At 50.1% G+C, this 21,579-nt stretch overlaps 1 protein-coding gene across 1 annotated transcript in view; it reads right to left on the bottom strand.

Moving 5' to 3' along the window:
• Positions 1–1,663: 1,663 nt before the first annotated feature.
• The window catches only part of RGMA (repulsive guidance molecule BMP co-receptor a), a 38,595-nt gene continuing 18,679 nt past the window's right edge, over positions 1,664–21,579 (bottom strand). The window contains exons 3-4 of the mRNA XM_056865694.1: positions 6,238–6,749; positions 1,664–2,341 (exon numbers count right to left, since the gene is read on the bottom strand). Coding sequence (XP_056721672.1) covers positions 1,664–2,341; positions 6,238–6,749 — 1,190 coding nt within the window. The remainder of the gene's footprint in view (positions 2,342–6,237; positions 6,750–21,579) is intronic.

Below are 21,579 nucleotides of genomic sequence, written 5' to 3'. Positions count from 1 at the left end.
TCGTTGAGCTAAAAAAAGGGAGGGAGATATATGGTTTATAGCCCATGACGCGTTTTAGTCAAGAGCCCCCAGGAAGAAAATTCTCCACCTCTATTTGCTGCGTAAGGTTGAAGCTGGAAGCAAGCAACCTACACCATTGGAATACTGGCCTGGTGTATCCTGAGAGTACCGGAGTGAGTGTGAGAGGCGGGAGTTAGAAGCAGAGGTTGGAAAACTGGGCAAGGATAGAAAGGGTCCGGGGGGCCTTGGACCAAGGCCAAGATCCGATGTGCTGGAAAGAAGCTCCCTTGGGCCAGGAGGATCCTTTCCCTACTGGAGTTATGCCTAGGGTTTCCAGGCAACCAGTGGGAAGGCTGGGGTGTGAGGACATGGGGGGCATATGATGTCACCAACATCACTTCCAGGTACAAGCTGGAAGTGACAATCGGTAGCTTTAGGAATTGCTGGAAACTTTACGGTTTTACTATAGAAGAAGAACAGTTGGTTTTTATACCCCAATTTTCTCTACCTTTTTAAGGAGACTCAAACCGTCTTCCTCTCCCCATATGGGACACCTTGTGAGGCAGGTGGTACTGAAAGAGTTTTGAGAGAACTGTGACTAGCCCAAGGTCACCCAGCAGACTTCGAGTGGAGGAGTGGGGGAATCAAACCCGGTTTTCCAGATTAGAGTCCACTGCTCTTAACCACTACACCACACTGCCTGGTGATCCCTAGAGGTACTGGTTGTCTCTTCTGGGTTGTACATACTGTGACATACTGCTGCGGAATCCAGCAGTGATATTTCCCCCCTTTATTTTTATTCTGCCACCGCTTGAAGTGGCACCGGGCAACGAAGAATATCAGCGACCCTCGTTACACCCTTCCCTTACCAAAAGAGCAAACACCCTGCTCGAGGAGAAAGAAATTGATTCCTGCAAACCAGATCTCCTGCCCCACTAGTCTTTCCAGGACTGAGGAGGGGAATGCGGGAAAGGAGAGAAGAGGGCAGATTCTAACACACGTGCCATGCCCAACTTTGTCCAGGCAGCTGCCTGCAGCCGCACAAGCAAAAATGCCGAGGTCGGGGATGCGTCGGCAGCCGTTACAAACGTCTAAGGGCATGCTCCACACAGGTGAGGAGAAGGAGGAGGACAGGCGAGGTGTTTCACCAGGTGGAGATGACATGCCCTGGAAAGGCCCATCCGACGAAATGAAATTCTAGCCACCCAGTGAGGCGTCGAGCGGCCCGTGCTGCAAAGACCCTTGCAAGGCCCTCCCCGCTCGCCTTTTGATGCCACCTTGCGCAGCTGTGATCCTGCCGCTCTTTTCAGGCAGAGTCAGCCGCCTCTGCCACGCCGACAACAACCCGATTTACACAAATGCCAAAGTTACAATCACCACAACCATCTGAAACACAGAGAAAGGGGGCGTGTGGAAGGGAAAGGGCCTCCCATTGGTCTTTGCAACAGGAGGAAACGAGGAGATGGAGTCGGCGGCGAAGGCTAGTTGGGGGTCTTACAGGCCGCTCTTCCCAGTGGAAGAAAAACGTCATCCTCCAAGGGGGTCCCAGACGCACACCGAGAGGTGAAGAAACCATTCCCTCCCGGATGGCTCAGCTTGTGCCAGTACAATGATTTTGTTCGTGGCCACCTCCCCCTTCTGCGACTTCCGCCAGGGTGAAGGCCTATAGCACAATGGCTGAGAAGTGACTCAAACACACCAGTGTGGCGAGGAGAACAAAAAGAGGGGCGTGTTGATGGGAGGCAGCCGCATTCCTGGACTGTCCATACAAGTGCAATTTGTCTTTGTCGGAATGGAGCATCTTGACGTCCTCAAAGGCATAGTAGGCCGCAAGGGTGAAGTTGACATCCCCCGTGGTCAAGAGGTCAAAGACACAGGACTTGAAGTACACGTCCTCGACCGGCAGCTTCTCTCGGCACTTGGCCGTGGCCGTGTCGTGGGTGAAGGCCAGCCCTTTTCGGCGAGGTTGGCTTTCGGTGGCCGGTGCGGCAGAGCGGAAGGCCTCCAAGTCTATCTGCTGGTTGAGGGGGCAGCCCCGCAGGCAGAGGTACAGGCCTTGATTGTCTCTGTCCTCCACGGCGTTGACCACCTCCTCGGGCATGCGGATGGCAAAGGTGAGGTAGCGGCCGACCTGCCTCACCACAATGGTGGTACCAATGTACTTGGCCTGGATCTCGACGTGCTGACCTGACACCTTCTCGGTGATCTTCAGGCTGTTGGCACCGTACTTGTCACCGCCGTTCTGGGAGCCGTCAATGAAAGCTGCCGGCAGCTGGTCCATCTCCGCCTGATAGACTTTTTGGTCCACACACTCCTGGAAGCTCTTGAAGATGATCGTGAGCTGCAAGGGCAACAGAGGGGAAAAGATGGCATGAAAATGATAGTATAGCATTCAAGAGAGTTCTCGAATGCAGCTGTAGGTCAGATGACAGCCTACACCCAACTAGGGTTCCTATTTGTCCGATTATAATACGCCCCCAACGTCGCTGCATCACTTCCAGGTACAAGCTGGAAATGACAACGGGTAGCTATAGGAATTGCTGCAAACGTAATGGTTTTACTAAAGAGTTTCTGGTGATCCCTAGAGGTACCCGTTGATTATGTCAGGAGACCTTCAGGTAATTGTGGCCCTTGCCTGCCAATGCTCACCTGATTGGTGGGCAAAAACTAGGGCAAAACAAGGGAGGGTGCAATCATCCTGGGGAGAAAAATTAAAAAGAAAAATTAAGCCTTGTCTGCTTACAGGAAGTTCTGACCATAGAGTTTTTGGTGATTCTTAGAGCTACTCTTGCCAGTTCTGGGTAGCTCTAGGAATTGTCAGGAACTCTATGATCAGAACTTCCTGTAAGTGGACGAGGCTTTGTTTTTCTTTTTAATGTTTCTGCAGGGATGCTCCCTCCCACAACACTCTTGCCTGTTGTCAGCACTGCCTGCCAATCCTACACCCAAGCCCCTCTCTCTCCTGGTGCCAGAGCACCAAGGAAGTGTAACGCTTGCTTTCCTGGCAGCAAACTGAGCTGGTTGAAAACATCAGGCTATTTTATACTGAATCAGACCACTGGTCCCTCGAGGTCAGTATTGTCTGGCAGTAGGGGTGCCAACCTCCAAGTACTAGCTGGAGATCTCCTGCTATTACAACTGATCTCCAGGAGATAGAGATCAGTTCACCTGGAGAAAATGGCCGCTTGGCGACTGGACTCCCTCCCCTCCCCAAACCCCACCCTTTTGGCAACTGGCATTGAAGTCCCTCCCCTCCCCAAACCCTGCCCTCCTCAGGCTCCACCCCCCCCCCAAACCCCCAGGTATTTCCCTACCCAGAGTGGGCAACCCTATCTGGAAGTGCCCTTTGGGTTCTCCGATGGAGATTTTTCACATCAACTACTGCCTGACTCTTTTAGCTGGAGATTCCAGGGACCTTCTGCATGCCAAGCTGATGCTCTATCACTGAACCAGAGCCTCTCCCTAAAGGGAGCTTTCAGCAATACACTATCCTGCAAGTTTCCATTAATTCAAATCAGAGTGACACTGGATTAGACATGGTTGGCATCCACTTACCTTGCGTCTCTACAACAGCATGCTAAAGCCAGATACAAAAGCCATGAGCATTCTAGGAAGAGGACATCCATTCATCCAAGCCCCTCCCCCTCAAAAAACTTTCTTAGAAACCTAGCCATTAGGCTCCCTCTCCTGAGCCTTCCCCCTTCCCCAAGTCTCTGCCTAGTGGGAGGAATCAGTCCATCCATGCCCCGATCTGCACTACTACTACTTCAAGGGGCTGCCCTTGGAGACAATCCAGAAATGTCAGAACACGGCAGCCTCTCCTTTGACTAAAACCTTTTTTTTTCCATAAAATTTTTATTATTTTTAAAATATTTTACTGTCTGGTACTTTTCAACAACACATTCATTTCATAAATCTAATAATTCACCAATATCAAGAAGTGCTGTTCTAAATATGTTGGCAGGGTCCAAGATCTTGTAGTGGTTCTATTCATCAATTATACAGGTCCCGGGATTAAATGGCTGTAAATTCTTCTCTCTGCTGTAAAACAATTAGTGTTGTTGTAAAGGACCATCAGGTTTTATTGACACTCTGCTCGATTGTAAAAGAAGGGGGTGAGCTGGGCATTATTTAAATCGCGGACCTTCGGCTGTCTTGTTTTCCAGTAGTAGGAATATGTTGCGTGTTGCACAATAAAGACACACTTCGAGCCCTGCGATTTTCCTGTATGATCTTTCCCTTTAAGTCTCGATGGTTTTCTTTGATGAATCGGAAAGACGTCATCTCCAGAGGAATTTAGCCCATTCGCTCCCACCCCTTTTAACACTTCGGCTTCTAATTGGTAGCTAGAGTGTCTGTCAGCCGTCCCGTTTGTTATGCCAAAGTGGAGATCGAATAGATAAGGCTCCTGCCGTTCAACTATAGTCTTTTTAAACAAACAAAGTCACTTATATTCTGGACAGAGAGATGCAGATTGCATTGATGATTGTTACGATCTTCCAGAGCTTCAATTTCAAGGTAAAGACAAAAGAATTCTTGCAACTTACTCAGATGTTGGATGATAAGGTTACGGTGATGATAATTTTCTTAGATGGTGGTTGAAGGGGGAGGACTGAACCTTGATTACCCATGAAATGTTCCGGCGATGACTTTCCCTTGCCCGCAGGACCGGCATCAAAACTTCCGAGGGGCTTAGGAGCCTCCCTCGGAGAGTTCTGGAGGTCAAACCGCATAAGTGGCTGCAGGGAATTCCTGCTTCCCAAGTCCACTGTTTAGGACCGGGTTGAGGTGCTATTTAGCACCCCAATTTGAACATTTCTTGGATTGTTCCTGGAGAGTCCAGGAAACATGGCGCTCAGCCCAGCTGCCCCAGCAGGAAGTCCTCCTTTGACTAAAACCTGACACTGCCAGCAATATGACGCTGGTTCTGGAGCAACCACATATTAGCTAGATGCCTATCGGGTTCTGGGCTCAAATTATGTTTCTGGGAAACCTTTAAAGCCTGGCGACCCGACCACACAGACAAGTTGCAGTCAACTTATTGTGACCTTGCATGGGGTTTTCAAAGCAAGGGACGAACAGAGGTGGTTTGCCACTGCCTTCCTCTGCGTAGCAACCCTGGACTTCCTTGGTGGTATCCTATCCAAGTACGAACCAGGGCTGACCCTGCTTAGCTTCCAAGATCTCACTGGCCTTTTATGCCAGGATGTTTCCTCATGGTCACCCTTGCTGACTCCTTCGGGGCTTCCTTTCAATTGTGCATATGCCTTTTCTGCCCGTCAGAGGCCGCCTCGCTCTCCCCCTGCATTTGACCCGCATTTTCCAGTCGCTGTTTTAGCCAGAATCTGGAAAATACAGATTCCTCTCCCACAATGCAAGAACTCGAGGACACCCAAAGAAATTGATGGGCAATGGATGCATGACAGACAGAAGGAAATATTTATTCAATGAGTAATTAAACAGTGGAATTCACTGCCTGTGGATATAGCAATGACCACAAACACAAGCGGCTTCGAAAGGGGAACAGATATATTTGTGGAGGAGAGGTTCTGTCAAGGGCAATTAGCCATGGTGGCTGAAGAGAGCCTCCATAGTCAAGGGCAGTAAATCTCGGAATGCCAGTGCTTTGAGGCAGCTTCAGAAGAAGGCCTCTGTACCCTGTTTATTGGCTCTCCTGGACAGCTGCTTGGCTGCTGCGTACAACAGGATGCTGTACCAGATGGACCACTAGGGTTGCCAATCTCCAGGTGGTAGCTGGAGATTTCCTGCTATTACACCTGATCTCCAGGCAACAGAAATCAGTTCCCCTGGGGAAAATGGCCACTTTGGAAGATGGACTCTATGGCATTATACATACTGAAGCCCCTCCCCTCCCCAAACCTTGCCTTCCTCAGGCTCCACCTCCAAAATCTCCAGGTATTTCCCAACCTGGAGCTGGCAACCTTAACCACTGGTAGGATCCAGCAGGGCTCTTCTGACATTCTTAGCCGCAGAGGCTGGCACTGGTATTAGGGTTGCCAACCTCCAGGTACTAGGTGGAGATCTCCTGCTATTACAGCTGATTTCCAGCCGATCAAGAAAAGTTCACCTGGAGAAAAAATGGCCGCTTTGGCAACTGGACTCTATGGCATTGAAGTCCCTCCCCTCCCCAAACGCCGCCCTCATCAGGCTCCACCCCAAAAACCTCCCACGTGAACGGCTTCCCCCAGAGAGCCCTTGCGCCTGCCATGTTTTTACCTTGCTGGTTGCGGTGGCAGCGGAGCCGGGCCAGACGGGAGTGTTGGTGACCTGTACGTTCAGGTAGTTATTGTCGATGAGTGGCCACGCTCCCTGCACTTTGCAGGTCTGGAAAGCGTCCGAAAAAGTCCGGAGGTGAGGGTCCCCGAAGAGCCCGCAGTGGGTGTAGTTGGGCGGGGGGGAGTGCTTGTGGAAGCTCTTCTCGTAATGGCAGACCTCGGGGCTGTCTGAGCGCTCCTGGCTGTCCCCCCGGGGTGGGGGGCGGGGGCGGGGCTGGGAGGTGGGACCCTCCTTGGAGCAGTTGTGCTGGGCCAGCAGGTCCTCAATGCCGTGGACGGCAGAGTGGTACGCCAGGTCCCCCCGGCAGGTCCGGGCTGTCCGGTGGGTGCAGTGGGCGTAGGTGCGCAGAGCCGTGCAGAATTCGGGGGGATCCTCAGCGCCGGGGTGGTGAGGCCCTGAAGTGGCAGCCAGAAACTCAGAGTTGCACTTCATGATTTTACACGGAGATGTCCCTACGGGGAGAGAGCAGAAACACACACATGAAGGCCCTTCGTCACAGAGGTGGTTTATTATTTAGTTACGGGTTTTTTTATTTTATTCATTTGTACCCTGGTTGCTGACCTCCAGGTGGTGGCAGGAGATCTCCCACTATTACAACTGATCTCCAGGCGATAGAAATCAGTTCCCCTGGAGAAAATGGCACTGAAGTCCCTCCCCTCTCCACTCTCCTCCTCAGACTCCCCCTCCCCCAAATCTCCAGGTATTTCGCAACCCGAAGCTGGCAACCCTACTTGTTAGAAAGCTACCCTACCACTAGGGTTGCCAGGTCCGGTTTGGAAAATACCTGGAAATTTTGGGGGTGGAGCCAATGGGGTATCATACCATAGAATCCACATTCCAAAGCGGCCATTATCTCCAGGTGAACTTATTTCTGTCTCCTGGAGATCAGTTGTAACAGCAGGAGATCTCCTGCCACCACCTGGAGGTTGGCAACCCTACCCAATGCACCGGGCCCTTCTGTCCAAGGTACTCTAGGCCCCAGTGGAGAAATTTTTGCAGATAAAATTAGGAAGGGAAGAGTCATCTGCTCTAACAGGCCTCTAGGGGGAGACATTTCCCGGAAGATGCGGTAGATTTCAACTCTGGAAAAAGCATCCTCCTTTGCCACTTCGCACAGGTCTCCATATAAGGCCAACTTTACCAAGCCAGGTGTCACAGATAAACTGTGACCAGACCTGGGGGTGCTTATGGGGACATGCACAATGGAGAGAGAACAGCGCGAAAGCCACCTTTTCTGCACCCATCTCTTGAGCAACAAGATCGTGGAAGGGTTATGAAGGCATCACCAGCGTATTTTTATTTTTTAATTGCCGAAAGGAAAAGATATAACACAGAGAGTGAAAGGATTGATTCTCTCTCCCCCACTTCCTGTTTCGCTAACCTCAAATGTCCCATGGAATTGCTTTTTGCCAGCCAGACACCATACAGGCTACCTTAGGGTTGCCAGCCTCCAGGTGGCGGCTGGAGATCTGCTGTTGCAACTGATCTCCAGGCTACAGAGATCAGTTCCCCTGGAGATAACGGCCTCTTTGAAAGGTGGACTCTATGGCATTATACCCCATTGAAGCCCCTTCCCTCCCCAAACCCCGCCCTCCTCAGGCTCCACCCTCCAAACCTTCAGGTATTTCTCAACCTGGACCTGGCAACCCTGAGAGATCAGTGAGATTAAGAAAATAGTGGGGTTTTTTTTGGGGGGGGTATACCTGTCTCCTACACTGCAACTAGGGTGGCCAACTCTGGTTTGGGAAATTCCTGGAGATTTGGGGATGGAGCCTGGGGAGGGCAGAGGGTTTCATGAAGACAGGGAAGGGACCTCACTGGGGTATAATGCCATCAAGTCCGATCTCCAAAGCAGCCACTTTCTCCAGGGGAGCAAATCTCTATCGAACAGATGTAATCCTGGGAGATTTCCACGCCCTACCTGGATTTTTTTTTTTTTTTTGAAAGTTTTTTTTCCATAACGAAAGGGGTACAGAAAAAGGAAAGGGAAAACCAGGGGAACAGATCTCTGTTGCCTGGAGATCAGTTGTAATAGGAGATCTCCGGCCACCACCTGGAGGTTGGCAACCCTACTGGCAACCATAGCTGCAACTCAAATCCCTAAGTCCCCATCCAGACTGGAATTTAGCCATTTTTTCCAAACGTTATACACCCATTGCTGGATTTCCCAACTCCCAGGTACTAGCTGGAGATCTCCTGCTATTACAGATGATCTCCAGCCGATCAAGAAAAGTTCACCTGGAGAAAAAATGGCCGCTTTGGCAATTGGACTCTATGGCATTGAAGTCCCTCCCCTCCCCAAACCCCACCCTCCTCAGGCTTTGCCCTCAAAACCTCCCACTGGTGGCAAAGAGGGACCTGGCAACTCTGGCTGAGAGCAGGAAGCACCCCCCTAACCCCCCCCCCAACTCTTTCTGCTGCTCTAAAGAGATCAAGGTTGGCTTTGGGGCCAAGGGTGAGGCTCTCCGGCTGGGATCCAGTACCGGGCGCTGGTTTGATCGGTTGGCAGTGGCCTCATCTTGCCCCTTTCCTCCGGATTACACAAACACCTGCGTGACTCAACCCCTTTGGCGAAGACACCCGGGCAGGGCGGGTGCGCCAAAACCAGTCCTTTGCCAGGGAAGGGTTTTCACACTCGGGCGGAGGCGGGGGGGGGGGGGACTGAAGAAGCAAAGGAAAGCATTAAATGCAACTTGAGCGAGAAATAACAGACTTTCCCCAGTTCCTCCAGGGACAGGGTTGCCAGGTCCCTCTTTGCTACCAGCCGGAGGTTTTTGGAGGTGGACCCTGTGGAAGGCGGGGTTTGGGGAGGGGAGGGACTTCAATGCCATAGAGTTAGGGTTGCCAGGTGCCAGCTGGTGGCAGGTAAACCCCCGGCAATTGACCCCTCTGCCCGCTGACCACCTGAGGTTCCGCCACGCGAGGGGCCTTATACCTCTTAGTTTGAGTGGTAAAGGGCCACTTTACCACTCAAACTAAGAGGTAAAGGCCCTTTGTGAGGCAGCACTTTGTTTCTAAGCCGGAAGTGATGCGCGCGCACTCACTTACACACAAAAGCCTCTCGCCGGTGGAGAAGAGGGACCTGGCAACCCTACCTAGCGTCCAATTGCCAAAGCGGCCCTTTTCTCCAAGGGAACAGATCCCTATTGGCTGGAGATCAGTAGTAATAGCAGGAGATCTCCAGCTACTACCTGGAGATTACAATACCAGAAGGGGAGTGGTACCTGGGACACACATATACATAAATATAATAGTTTATGTGGTTTTAAAAACGCAATTACCAACAAATGATTCAAGTTATACAAAGAAACAATTTATACAAGTTGCAAACAAACAAACACTTTATTACTGCCTTGCCAGAAAAGATACAAGTTGCAAGTTTACAAGGTTTCGCGAATCTTATCCTGGTTCCGCTCATTGCATTGGCTTCATCAGAAGTCTGTTGTTGCTGTACAGGAAAATCTTGACTTTCTGATTTTGCTCCTGTTGCCAAGCAGATTAATTATATTTATATCGCCTGACCATGCTGTTTTGTGCCCAAGCCTCTGTTTCGCTGGTCTGCAGAGAACTGGCCCTCTCTCTCCCTTCGGAGTCGCCAGAAAGTAACTGTTCAGTTTTTTAAAATGTTTAATTCAGCTTGTTAAAAGCCAAGGAAGTCACTGTTTTTTTAAAATAAAAAGCCCTTCACACCAAGCCTGCGGAGAGAAGCCAGGGTTAATCCTAATCTCTTCTCACTCGGTCTTATCTGATATCGCGTCCTGGATTTCAGATACTGGGAAATCAAGTCCGCCCCCTCCCTAATGCCCTGCCAGCCAACACCCTCCCAAAGGCTTTCGGCACAGGCCTGGGAACGCATTTTGAACAGAAGCCAAGAAAACTCGGTTTGTTCCATTTCACACAATCCATTTTCCATCGGCTCAGAAGACATCTGCACCACAGTCACCGGTGACTTAGCACCAACCCCCCCTTCCTCCGACTGCATGGAGAAAGGAAAAAGTTGAACTCCTTGAGCTTGGGAACCCCATAGGGGTGCCAGCCACCAGGTAGTAGCTAGAGATGATCTGCTATTACAACTAATCTCCAGCCAATAGAGATCAGTTCACCTGGAAAAAATGGCTGGTTTGGCAATTGGACTCTATGGCATTGAAGTCCCTCTCCTCCCCAAGCCCTGCTCTCCTCAGGCTCCGCCCCAAAAACCTCCCGCGGGTGATGAAGGGGGACCTGGCAACCCTACGAACTGATCTCTGTTGGCTGGAGATCAGTTGTAATAGCAGATCTCCACCTAGTACCCGAAGGTTGGCAACCCTACCAAAAAGGTTCTTCTCTACCGTTGCATTGGAACTGGGGTTGCCAACCTCTGGGTGGTGGCTGGAGATCTCTCCTCAGCTCTGAGAGTCGAGCCCACCTATTCCAATCAGGTTACATCAATGATGTCAGGGACCTGCATAGATTTATTCTGGGGGTGTGCATGAACCCTTCTCCCATGGAGGAATGATTGATGCCCCTTTTCAAAAGGTCCCCCTAAAGCCCCAGAGAAGTTCCCAGCAGGGGGGCAGGTTTGAAGCGACCCCCTGACCAGAGCAAAGCAGGCCCTGACAGCAGCCCATTAAGCGCTTGCCTTTGAACTGCTCAATGAGGGCAAATCTGGGCCCAAAGAATAGCCCGATTATCAGGCTCCCCTTTTGCATAACAAAAGTCCCATAAAACTGATTCGGCTTGGGTAGCAAAAAGATAAAGGGGGGAAAGGGAAGGCAGCTCTGAGAAACAAAGTGGAAAGAAAGACAATGAAGTTCCGCCTTCCAGGGTGGAGGAGAGAAAAGAATCCAATGGAGCAATAAATTTACCTCCAAGTGTAAAAGAATACGGTCAGGTTTTGGCGGGGGCCTGGCAGGGTGTGTGTGTGAAAACGAAGACGGCATTCCTAAAATGCTGGGTTTTATGGGAAAGGGAGAAAGGAGAGGGAGGTTTTTATGAGACACCCTGGATGTTTTATGGGGAGGGGGGAATTCCGTGCTGTTCTCTTGGTGCTAAGGAGGATGCTGGAAATTGCAAAAGGGCCTAATGTGCTTTTAAAAACCAGGAACTCAAAAATGCAGTGGGAAGTTCTAGGCAAATCTGCCCCCAGCACTTAGAAGTAGTGTTGGTTTTTAAACCCCGGCTTTCTCTACCACTTAAGGGAGAATCAAACTGGCTTACAATCACCTTCCCTTCCCCTCCCCACAACAGGCACCCTGTGAGGTAGGTGGGGCTGAAAGTGTTCTAAGAGAACTGTGACTAGCCCAAGGTCACCTAGCAGGCTTCATGTGTAGCGGTGGGGGAACCAACCTAGTTAAGCAGATTAGCATCCACCGCTCATGTGGAGGAGTGGGGAATCAAACCCAGTTCTCCAGATCAGAGTCCACCTCTCTTAACCACTATACCACACTGGCTCTCCACACTTAGGGCTTCCTCCTGCTCAGAAATGTGTGAGAGATGCAGGGTTGCCAACCTCCAGGTGGGGCCTGGAGTTCTCCTGGAATTACAACTGACCTCTGGACTACAGAGATCCATTCTCCTGGAGGAAATGGTTGCTTTTGTAGGGTGGACTCTATGGCATTGTACCCTGCTGAGGCTCCTCCCCTCCCCACATACTGCCCTCCCCAGGCTCCCCCCCCCCGAAATCTCCAGAAATTTCCTAACCCACAGTTGGTAACCCTTGAGAGCTGGCTGGGGTCATGCCAGGATGGCGTTAAGATGCTCAAAGACACTCTCTGTTGTTATATTACATGAGCCATGGCTGAGCTGTGGTAACAACAATAATTAGGGTTGCAAGCTCTGGGTTGGGAAATACCTGGAGATTTTGGGGGTGGAGCCTGAGGAGGGCAGGATGGACCCCATGGCCTTATACCCCACTGAAGTTCCTCCCTTCTCTAAACCCCGCCCTCCCTAGGCTCCACCCCTAAAATATCCAAGTATTTGCCAAACCTGGAGCTGGCAACCCTGTCTTGGAATCAAGGTTCACACCTTGGAACTTGGCCTGTTTAATACTATGGCTTTGTGCTCAGAGCCTGCAGAATGGGGTTGCCATCCTCCAGGTACTAGCTAGAGATCTCCTACTATCACAACTGCCCTCCAGCCGATAGAGATCAGTTCCCCTGGAGTAAATGGCCACTTTGGCCATTGGAATGTATGGCATTGAAGTCCCTCCCCTCCCCAAAACCTGCCCTCCTCAGGCTCCGCCCCCAAAATCTCCCACTGATGGCAAAGGAGGACCTGGCAACCCTACCTCTTCAGGCTCCGTCCCAAAAAACCTCCCACCAGTGGCAAAGAGGGATCTGGCAACCCTAGCAACCCCATAAGGTTTTCGAGGGAAGAGATTAACAGAGGTGGTTTGCCATTGTCTGCCTTTGGATTGCAACCCTGGACTTCCTTGGTGGTCTCCCATCCAAGTATTAACCAGGGCCGACCCTGCTTAGTTTCTGAGATCTGACAAAAGAGGGACCTGGCAACCCTACTGCAGAAAGACAGGGAAAAAGGGGGGTCCCTTTGCATAATAGAGCCTCCTGGCCTTTTGACACCCCCACCTCAGCTTGGAATCCAGAGACATTTGTGTTTTGCAACCCGGGTGTCCTTGCATACAAAGCCCAAATCTGTCCAATCAGACTCTCCCCAAGTGAACCAGATTGCAAAAGCGCTGTCATTGGAACGCCACTCCCCCGCCCCTATCAGACGTGATCTGAAGAGTCCCATGCAACCAGTTCGGGGAAAAAAACAACTTTGCAAATTCAACCCACCCACAAACTGAAGGAGGTACCCAAATGACCGCTCCCTATCCTGACAATTATGCAATTCAGTGATAAACAGAATGGGGCAGAGAAAGGGTTGAGAGAAAAGGATTGTCATATGAACACACATGAACACATGAAGCTGCCTTCTACTGAACCAGACCCTTGGCCCATCAAAGTCAGTATTGTCCACTCAGAAAGAGAGACAAGTGTATTTAGTCTGTTTTTCCATCCCAGTGGGGCATATGACATGACTGATACTTGCTCCACTCCAGTGGAATTTCCTTTCCCTTGCTGTTCACCTCACTTGGGCATTTCCCTGTCGGAATGGACAAGGATTTGGGGTGCAGCTCTGCAGCATTCATTCTGACTGCCCCAAGTTGGCGACTCTAACTACACAGGACTGCCATGCCAATGCGCAGCGCCTTTGCGCAGGGTTACAGCCGTTCTTTGACTGCCTGAGTTGAGGACACCTTCTGCGCAAAACGGCCCAAATATCATGTTGCCGTTTTTTTTTTTAACATTGCTTATTATAGAATTTTTCCTCAGTCCTTAACTTTTGGGGTTAGTTGGTTTATTGTTATTGTTATTTGCTCTTTTTTTAGGGTGTTTTTGATGTGCGTCAGTTTATATGCACAGTGAATTTCAATACAAAATATTTGAGCCTATTGCTGTTTTTGTTTTGGGTTGCTCAACCACCTGGAGGTTGGCAACCCTAATTTTGGAAGAAGAAGGCAACGGTGAACAGCACCTTTTCTTAGAGGCACCTGGTTGGCCACTGTGTGAACAGACTGCTGGACTTGATGGACCTTGGTCTGATCCAGCAGGGCCTTTCTTATGTTCTTACCAGAGGCTGCAAGACGTTTTTATAACAAATTGTAGCTACTACGAGAGCATACAAAATAGTTGTAACAAAAGTTCAAAGAAACAATGAGACATGTATTGCAGTACACATGTAATGAGTAAAAACAAAAGCAATAATATTACATTTCAACCTTATTGCCGTCCAGACTGCAGGTGCCTATTTGAATGTATGGCTTCGTTGTTCTGAATTACTTGTATGTCACAAAGGATAATTTCTGCAGTTTGGATAACAGCTACAAATCCCAAGGTTACAGTCCAGAGAAGAGGTATCAAAACGGGACATTAGCCGGCTCGCCGGCACTGTGTGGTTTTGTGTAATATTATCTACGCTTTTGTTTTTGCTCATTACATGTGTACTGCAATACATGTCTCACAATTTCTTTGAACTTTTGTTACAACTATTTTGTTTGTTCTCGTACTGTTTGTTATAAAAAATGTCTTGCAACCTCTGGGGCTGTGCACTTTTTTTCTTAGACCCCTAATTTGGGGGGCTAAGCAAATGAGCACCGGAGGAGGTGGACATGGTATCGGTGAAATCTAGGTACTCTCAGGCACAACCCCCACTGCATTGAACCGGCGTCATTCAAGAACGTCACCGTTCCATCTCCGTTGGTACAATTTTGCGCTTGACGGTGGTCCCAATGGCTTGTGGTGTGCAACGTTCTGTGATCGGTTCTCTAGTTTCAAAGTTGGGGCAGGATCCAAAGAAAGGGAACTAGGGAATCATCCTAAAAAGGTTTCCTTGAAAGTAAACCCCATTTTATTGAATAGGGGGGGGGTCCCTCCCAGGAAAGATTGCTTAGGATTGCGCCCTTGATTGCATGAGGATGGTTGGAAGGACATTTGCATTGAGGATTTGGGACCTGCAGGCAGCATAAATGACTGAGGAAATGGAGACAGCCAGGTAGGGTTGCCAGCTCCAGGATGGAAAATATCTGGATATTTTGGTGGTGGAGCCTGAGAAGGGTGGGGTTTGGAGAGGGGAGGGACTTCAATACCATAGAGTCCAATGACCAAAGAGGCCATTTTCTCCAGAGGAACTTATCTCTGTCTCCTGGAGATCAGTTCTAACATTGGGAGATCTCCAGCCACCACCTGGAGGCTGGCAACCCTACACCCAGGGAAGCACATTTGCTGTGGTTCCTAACTTCAGATTTAGGGTTGCCAACCTTCAGGTGGGACCTGGGGGGTCTTCCAGAATTAAACCTGATCTTTAGAAAACAGCGAGCAGTTTCCTTGGGGGAAATGGCTGCTTGGGGCGGGGGGAAGACTAGTTGGCATTGTACCCCACCCTCCCCAGGACCCACCCCCAAATCTCCAGGAATTTTCCAACTCCAGTTCTGTTTTTGCTGTTAAGAGGCACAAAGGAGCAGACCCCTTTATAGGGAAAAGAAAAGGGCTGGTGGGGGTCTACGATGTAAAAAAAGATCGCTTTTCAATCCCAGGTTTATGATTTCACTTCTTAGAAACGCTTCTGTCCCCCGGCCTTTGAAGTTCCCCTTTTGCAAACTTGGCTTCTAATTCTCCAAGCAGGCTCCTATTCCAGAGGAGCAGGTGTGTGTGTGTGGGGCTCCTGGCTTCTGAGCCCAGGGAGCTTTGATTGATGTTTCTTTGGTTGTACCCTGGGTGGGAGACGATGGGGAGGCCTGTGGCAGTGGTGCCAAATGGGGAGGGGGCAACATTTTATTGCAGGAGAAAGAGCTTGGCCGTCTTGTCCCCAGGCAGTCTCAGAGATAGGGTTGCCAGCTCCGGGTTGAGAAATACCTGGAGATTTTGGGGATGGAGCCTGAGGAGGGCAGTGTTTAGAGAGTGCCTAGGGTTGCCAACCTCCAGGTGATGGCTGGAGATCTCCCACTATACAACTGATCTCCAGCTGATAGAGATCAGTTCCCATGGAGAAAACGGCCATTTTGGAAGGTGGAGGCGGTAGCATTATACCTCATTGAAGTCCCTCCCCTCCACAAACCATGCCCTCCTCAGGTTCCACCCCAAAATATCCCATATTTCCCAACCTGGAGCTGGCAACCCTGTAAACTGATGATTGCTGAATAGGGCTTGCTAGAATCCTTCTTTCCTTTCAGAGAATATTAAAGGGTAGGGGCTGTGGCTCAGTGGTAGAGCATCTGCTTGGCACGCAGAAGGTCCCTGGTTCAGTCCCCGGCATCTCCAGTCAAAGGGACTAGGCAAATAGGTGATGTGAAAGACCTCAGACTGGCAGCGGCTCTCCAGGGTCTTAGGCTGAGTAGACAATACTCACTTTGATGGGCCAAGGGTCTGGTTCAGTAGAAGGCAGCTTCATGTGTGTTCATATGACAGTCCTTTTCTCTTGACCCTTTCTCTGCCCCATGCTGTTTATCACTGAATGGGTTGCCAGGTCCCTCTTCGCCACTGGTGGGAGGTTTTTGGGGTGGAGCCTGAGGAGGGCGGGGTTTGGGTAGGGGAGGGGAAGGGAAGGGCTTCAATGCCATGGAGTCCAATTGCCAAAGAGGCCATTTTCTCCAGGTGAACTTATCTCTATCGGCTAGAGATCAGTTGTAATAGCAGGAGATCTCCATCTAGTACCTGGAGGCTGGCAACCCTAGAGGGACCCCTTCCCCAATTGTAATTCTTGTCCTGGGACTGCGGCTGGGCAAAACCCAATGGGGTGCACGTGCTCTCCTTTCTCTCTTTCTTTCACACCCGTCCCAACTCGAAAGGAACTCTGGAAGAGAGCCCCAGGCATGTAAGTCTGGAATCAGAGCCAGGTGTACAGTTGAGGCCCTGCCAAAAAACATTGCAGCATCTCCGTCGAAGGTGTCGACGTTTCCCGTAATGGAGTTTGGAGAATCAGCAGAGAGCAGTCTCTTCCAGCCCATGGACAAAAAGTCATGAGAACAGCTCTGCTTTTAAACTCAGAAGGAAAAAAACCCTCTCCCAGTGTCTCTACAGGTTGGGAAATACCTGGAGATTTTGTAGGCGGAGCCTGAGGAGGGCGGGGTTTGGGGAGGAGAGGGACTTCAGTGCCATACAGTCCAATTGCCAAAGCGGCCATTTTCTCCAGGGGAACTGATCTCTGTCGCCTGGAGATCAGTTGTAATAGGGGGAGATTTCCAGCCACCACCTGGAGGTTGGCAGCCCTAGTACGGATGGGCAAATCCTCAAACCTCTCTGTACGCCCCTTTCCTTCCACCTCCTTTATTTATTATTTATTTAAAACATTTATTAGCCACCTAACTCTCTTTCAGCCACCCTCTAAAGATAATGAGTATGGGGGCTAGTGGTACTTCCTTGGGGAGATTGTCCCATAATCTTGGGGCTTCCACCGAAAATGCCCTCTCTTGTGTACCCATGAGACATACGTAGGGTTGCCAACCTCCAGGTACTAGCTATTACAAGTGATCTCCAGCCCATAAGAGACCAGTTCACCTGGAGAAAATGGCTGCTTTGGCAATTGGACTCTATGGCCTTGAAGTCTCTTCCCTCCCCAAACCCCGCCCTCCCCGGGCTCTGCCCCAAAAACCTCCCACTAGTGGCGAAGAGGGACTTGGCAACCCTAGACATGCTTCGATGGTCGATGGGACAGTCAGGAGGGGCCTCTCCCTGTGATCTCATTTCCCAGGCAGGAACATACGGGAGAAGACGGCCTTCTGGATACCCTGGTCCCAGGTTTTGTAGGACTTTAAAGGACAAAACTAACACATGGAATTGGGCGTGAGAATGGATCAGAAGCCACCGTGAGTGCTGTAGGGTTGGGGTCACGTGATCCCGGTCACTGCCACCGACCAGCAGTCTAGACTAGAGTTGCCAGGTCCTCCCCGGCCACCAGTAGGTGATGGCGGGAGGGTCAAGTTGACAGATCAAGGTTGGGAAACTCCTGCAGATTTGGGGGTGGAGCCTGGGGGAGGACAGGGACCTTAGTGGGGCACAATGCCGTAGAGTCCACCCTAGAAAGCATCCATTTTCTCCAGGGGAAATAATCTCTGTAGTCTTGAGTGGAGCTATAATTCCAGGGGATTCCCGGGTCCCACCTGGAGGCTGGCATCTAGGGTTGCCAGGTCCCTCTTCCCCACCGGCAGGAGATTTTTAGTGCACAGCCTGAGGAGGGCGGGGTTTGGGGAGGGGAGGGACTTCAATGCCATAGAGTAGGATTGCCAACTTCCAGATGGTAGCTGGAAATCTTCTGCTATTACAACTGATCTCCAGCCGACAGAGATCAGCTCACCTGAAGAAAATGGCCGCTTTGGCAATTGGACTCTATTGCATTGAAGTCCCTCCCCTCACCCCGCACTCCTCAGGCTCTGCCCCAAAAACCTCCCACCGGTGGCGAAGAGGGACCTGGCAACCCTAGCCATAGAGTCCAATTGCCAAAGCAGCCATTTTCTCCAGTTGTAATAGCAGGAGATCTCCAGCTAGTACCGGGAGGTTGGCCACCCAAACCTGGAGGCGGACATACCTCGCCTAGCAGCAGCCAACACTATTGGCTGCTGCTAACAAGGAAATTCACAGGAGCTAAGACGGAATGTATTTTTGAAACATTGCAAGATCTTTCAAACTAAGCTGCCTTTCCCCTTTCCTTTCCTTTCCGCTTTGTTTTTGGTGGTTGCATTCGTAACTGTCACATTTTTTGAAGCTGGGCTGGGAGCCTCCATTGATTAATCAGCAGAACGGATCAACGATCTGACATTACACTTTGTTCCCTGGGCGGGCAGAACAAGCCCAAGCTCTGGAGCTCTTGAAAGGACTTGTTGCCAGGCAGGCCTGGCAGACTTGCCAGCATCCCCTTTCCCTCTGCCAAACTTGATTAAAAAATTTTTAACAGTCTTGCCAACAGCCCATGTAAGTTACTAGTCCGCAGTTTTTCAAAAAACCATCCCACCTGTCCAGACATAGCTGAGTTAGTCATTCTAAGACTAAAGGGGCAAAAAGAGAAGCAGTTTCTGTACCCTTTCTGTGCCATCTGGTCACCTGGAGAGGATTCTTAACTCGCCACAGGTGAACAGGCAAGGTTTTCTTTTTCGGCTTGCACTCGAAGGGGGGAAGGTCAATTTCTATCAATTTTTTCCATTAATTCCCAGCCTTCCCTTTCTCCTCCCACGCCAGCCCATATCATTGGCCCGCTGCTAACAAGGAAAGACGGAGCTAAGGAGAGGAATTAAGGTTGGGGGCATGGGGAGACAAGACAAAGAATGGTTATTGGGGTGGCATGCACTTATTTCATTGCCAAAGAATGTAAGAAAAGCCCTGGTGGATTAGTAGGGTTGCCAACCTCCAGGTACTTAGCACTGAACCCCCCCCCCCTTCCTCTGACTGCATGGAGAAAGGAAAAAGTTGAACTCCTCGAGCTTGGGAACCCCATAGGGTTGCCAGCCTCCAGGTACTAGCTGGAGATCTCCCACTATTACAACTGATCTCCAGCCAATAGAGATTAGTTCACCTGGGTTGCCAGGTCCCTCTTCGCCACTGGTGGGAGGTTTTTGGGGCGGAGCCTGAGGAGGGCAAGGTTTGGGGAGGAACTTCGATGCCACAGAGTCAACTTGCCAAAGCGGCCATTTTCTCCAGGGGAACTGATCTCTATTGGCTGGAGATCAGTTGTAATAGAAGGAGATCTCCAGCTAGTACCTGGAGGTTGGCAACCCTATTCATAAAGCTCTGCTCATATATTTTATCAATCATTTGTAATTTCTGTGGGTTTTTTAATTGTCAAGGTTGCATGGAGATTTGGGGGGGGACTGAGCCTGAGGAGGGCGGGGTTTGGGGGAGGGGAGGGACTTCAATGCCATAGAGTCCAATTGCCAAAGCGGCCATTTTCTCCAGTCGAACTGATCTCTGTCGGCTGCAGATCAGTGGTAATAGCAGGAAATCTCCAGCTAGTACCTGAAGGTTAGCAACCCTAGGACAGCCTCTTAATTTTTTTTGAGAGAGAGAAAAGACAAGTGTGTACAAACCCATGCCAACTCCAGTGTGAAAAAAACAACAACAGTTCAGGCTTCAATCAGACGCCCATTAGTATTTTTACTGCCCCAGTTTCTGGAGAGAGAGAAAAAGCCGCGGCCACGTTCTAGGATTTCCACTCTTAATTACAATATTTGACAATTGCAGGTTGCAGAGCCTTTAAATTTCTTTTTATGAGCAAAGTAAATCCTTGTGAAAGAAAAAGGGACCTGCGGCTCATAATGCAGACGGGCAGAGAAAGGTCAGTTCTGTGTGATGGGGACACATCTCCCCCCCTCCAGATCTTGCCCCCTTTCTGCCCAACAATGTTTATCTCTTCATTTATTGCACTCTTTGTCCCTTGCGTTCTTTTCCCCAAACAGTTTAGAACATCCTTGTTCCATTTTCTCCTCACCACTACCACTACCCTGTTAACTAGGCGAGGCTGAGATTGTATGTCTGGCCCAAGGTCACCCAGCGGACTTCCTCAGGCGAGTCAGCATTCTAACCCTGGTCTTCCATAAGAACATAAGAAAGGCCCTGTTGGATCAGACCCAGGCCCATCAAGTCCAACAGTCTGTTCACACCGTGGCCAGCCAGGTGCCTCTAGGAAGCCCACAAACAAGACGACTGCAGCATCATTATCCTGCCTGTGTTCTTCAGCACCTAATATAATAGGCACGCTCCTCTGATCCTGGAGAAAACAGGGATGCATCATGACTAGTATTCCTTTTGGCTAGTAGCCATGGATACCCCTCTCCTGCATGAACAGGTCCACTCCCCTCTTCAAGCCTTCCAAATTGGCAGCCATCACCACATCCTGGGGCAGGGAGTTCCACCATTTAACTATGTGAAGAATCCAGATCCTCTAACCACTACACCAAACTGGCTTTTGTTAACTTGCCCTCACCCAAATTTGCAATCTCTTGTTATTATTCCAGATTTAACCCCTTCCCAAAGCTCTGCTCATGTATTTTATCACTACAGAAAACAACAGCACGCTGGCTAATCTCTAATAGTTATAATGGTAGCTCTCCAAAACTGCCGAGTCCTAGCCACTTATTCCAACTGAATTGCTTTCAATGGCCCGTTGCTTTCAAGGGAGGGAAACCTTGCCGGGCTCCTCCAAAGAAAAGCATAGCGAAGTTCGCAATAGAGAATCTGACCACGGACACTTCACTATATTTTCTCTGTGGAGGAGGATGGGGGCGATTCCTTCCAGACCCCATAACTTCGGAACCCCTGACCCAAACTTGGGGGGTTCTTGCAAGGAGAGTCCCTTCAAGCTACCCTTCACCTCTGCCTGCAAAAATGCCCCCCAGGAGCCATGAAAAGCCGCAAAAAGTCCCCATAGTCTTTAATCGGCCGGATTATTTTTGGGAAACCCCCCAAAAGCTGCATTTCCATTTTTACCGGTATGGGAATTCGGCTTTTTTCGGGTTTCCCGAAAAAAATCAGGCCCAATAAACCTGAACCTGAAATTTACCGATTTTTTTTTTTTTTTTGCACACCCCTAGTGTTCATACCCACAGGCAGACCTGCTCAACAGCTGACTTTTGAGCTTGTGCTGGTGTAGGTATCGCCCACAGCATCCTCCGCATGGAACTCCCACAGACCTACTGGTTAGCAAGCCGAGTTGCCAACTGCCCGTAGCAAAAATAAATAAATAAATAAAAGCCCTGTCCCAGCAGAAGCTTAACGTGATGCTCTTGATGCACTTGATGTTCTTTACCTCCAGTGTGGT

This window comes from Euleptes europaea, chromosome 20, assembly GCF_029931775.1.
Source record: "Euleptes europaea isolate rEulEur1 chromosome 20, rEulEur1.hap1, whole genome shotgun sequence".
NCBI classification, from domain to species: domain Eukaryota; kingdom Metazoa; phylum Chordata; class Lepidosauria; order Squamata; family Sphaerodactylidae; genus Euleptes; species Euleptes europaea.
This window is presented reverse-complemented; position numbering and strand designations above follow the sequence as displayed.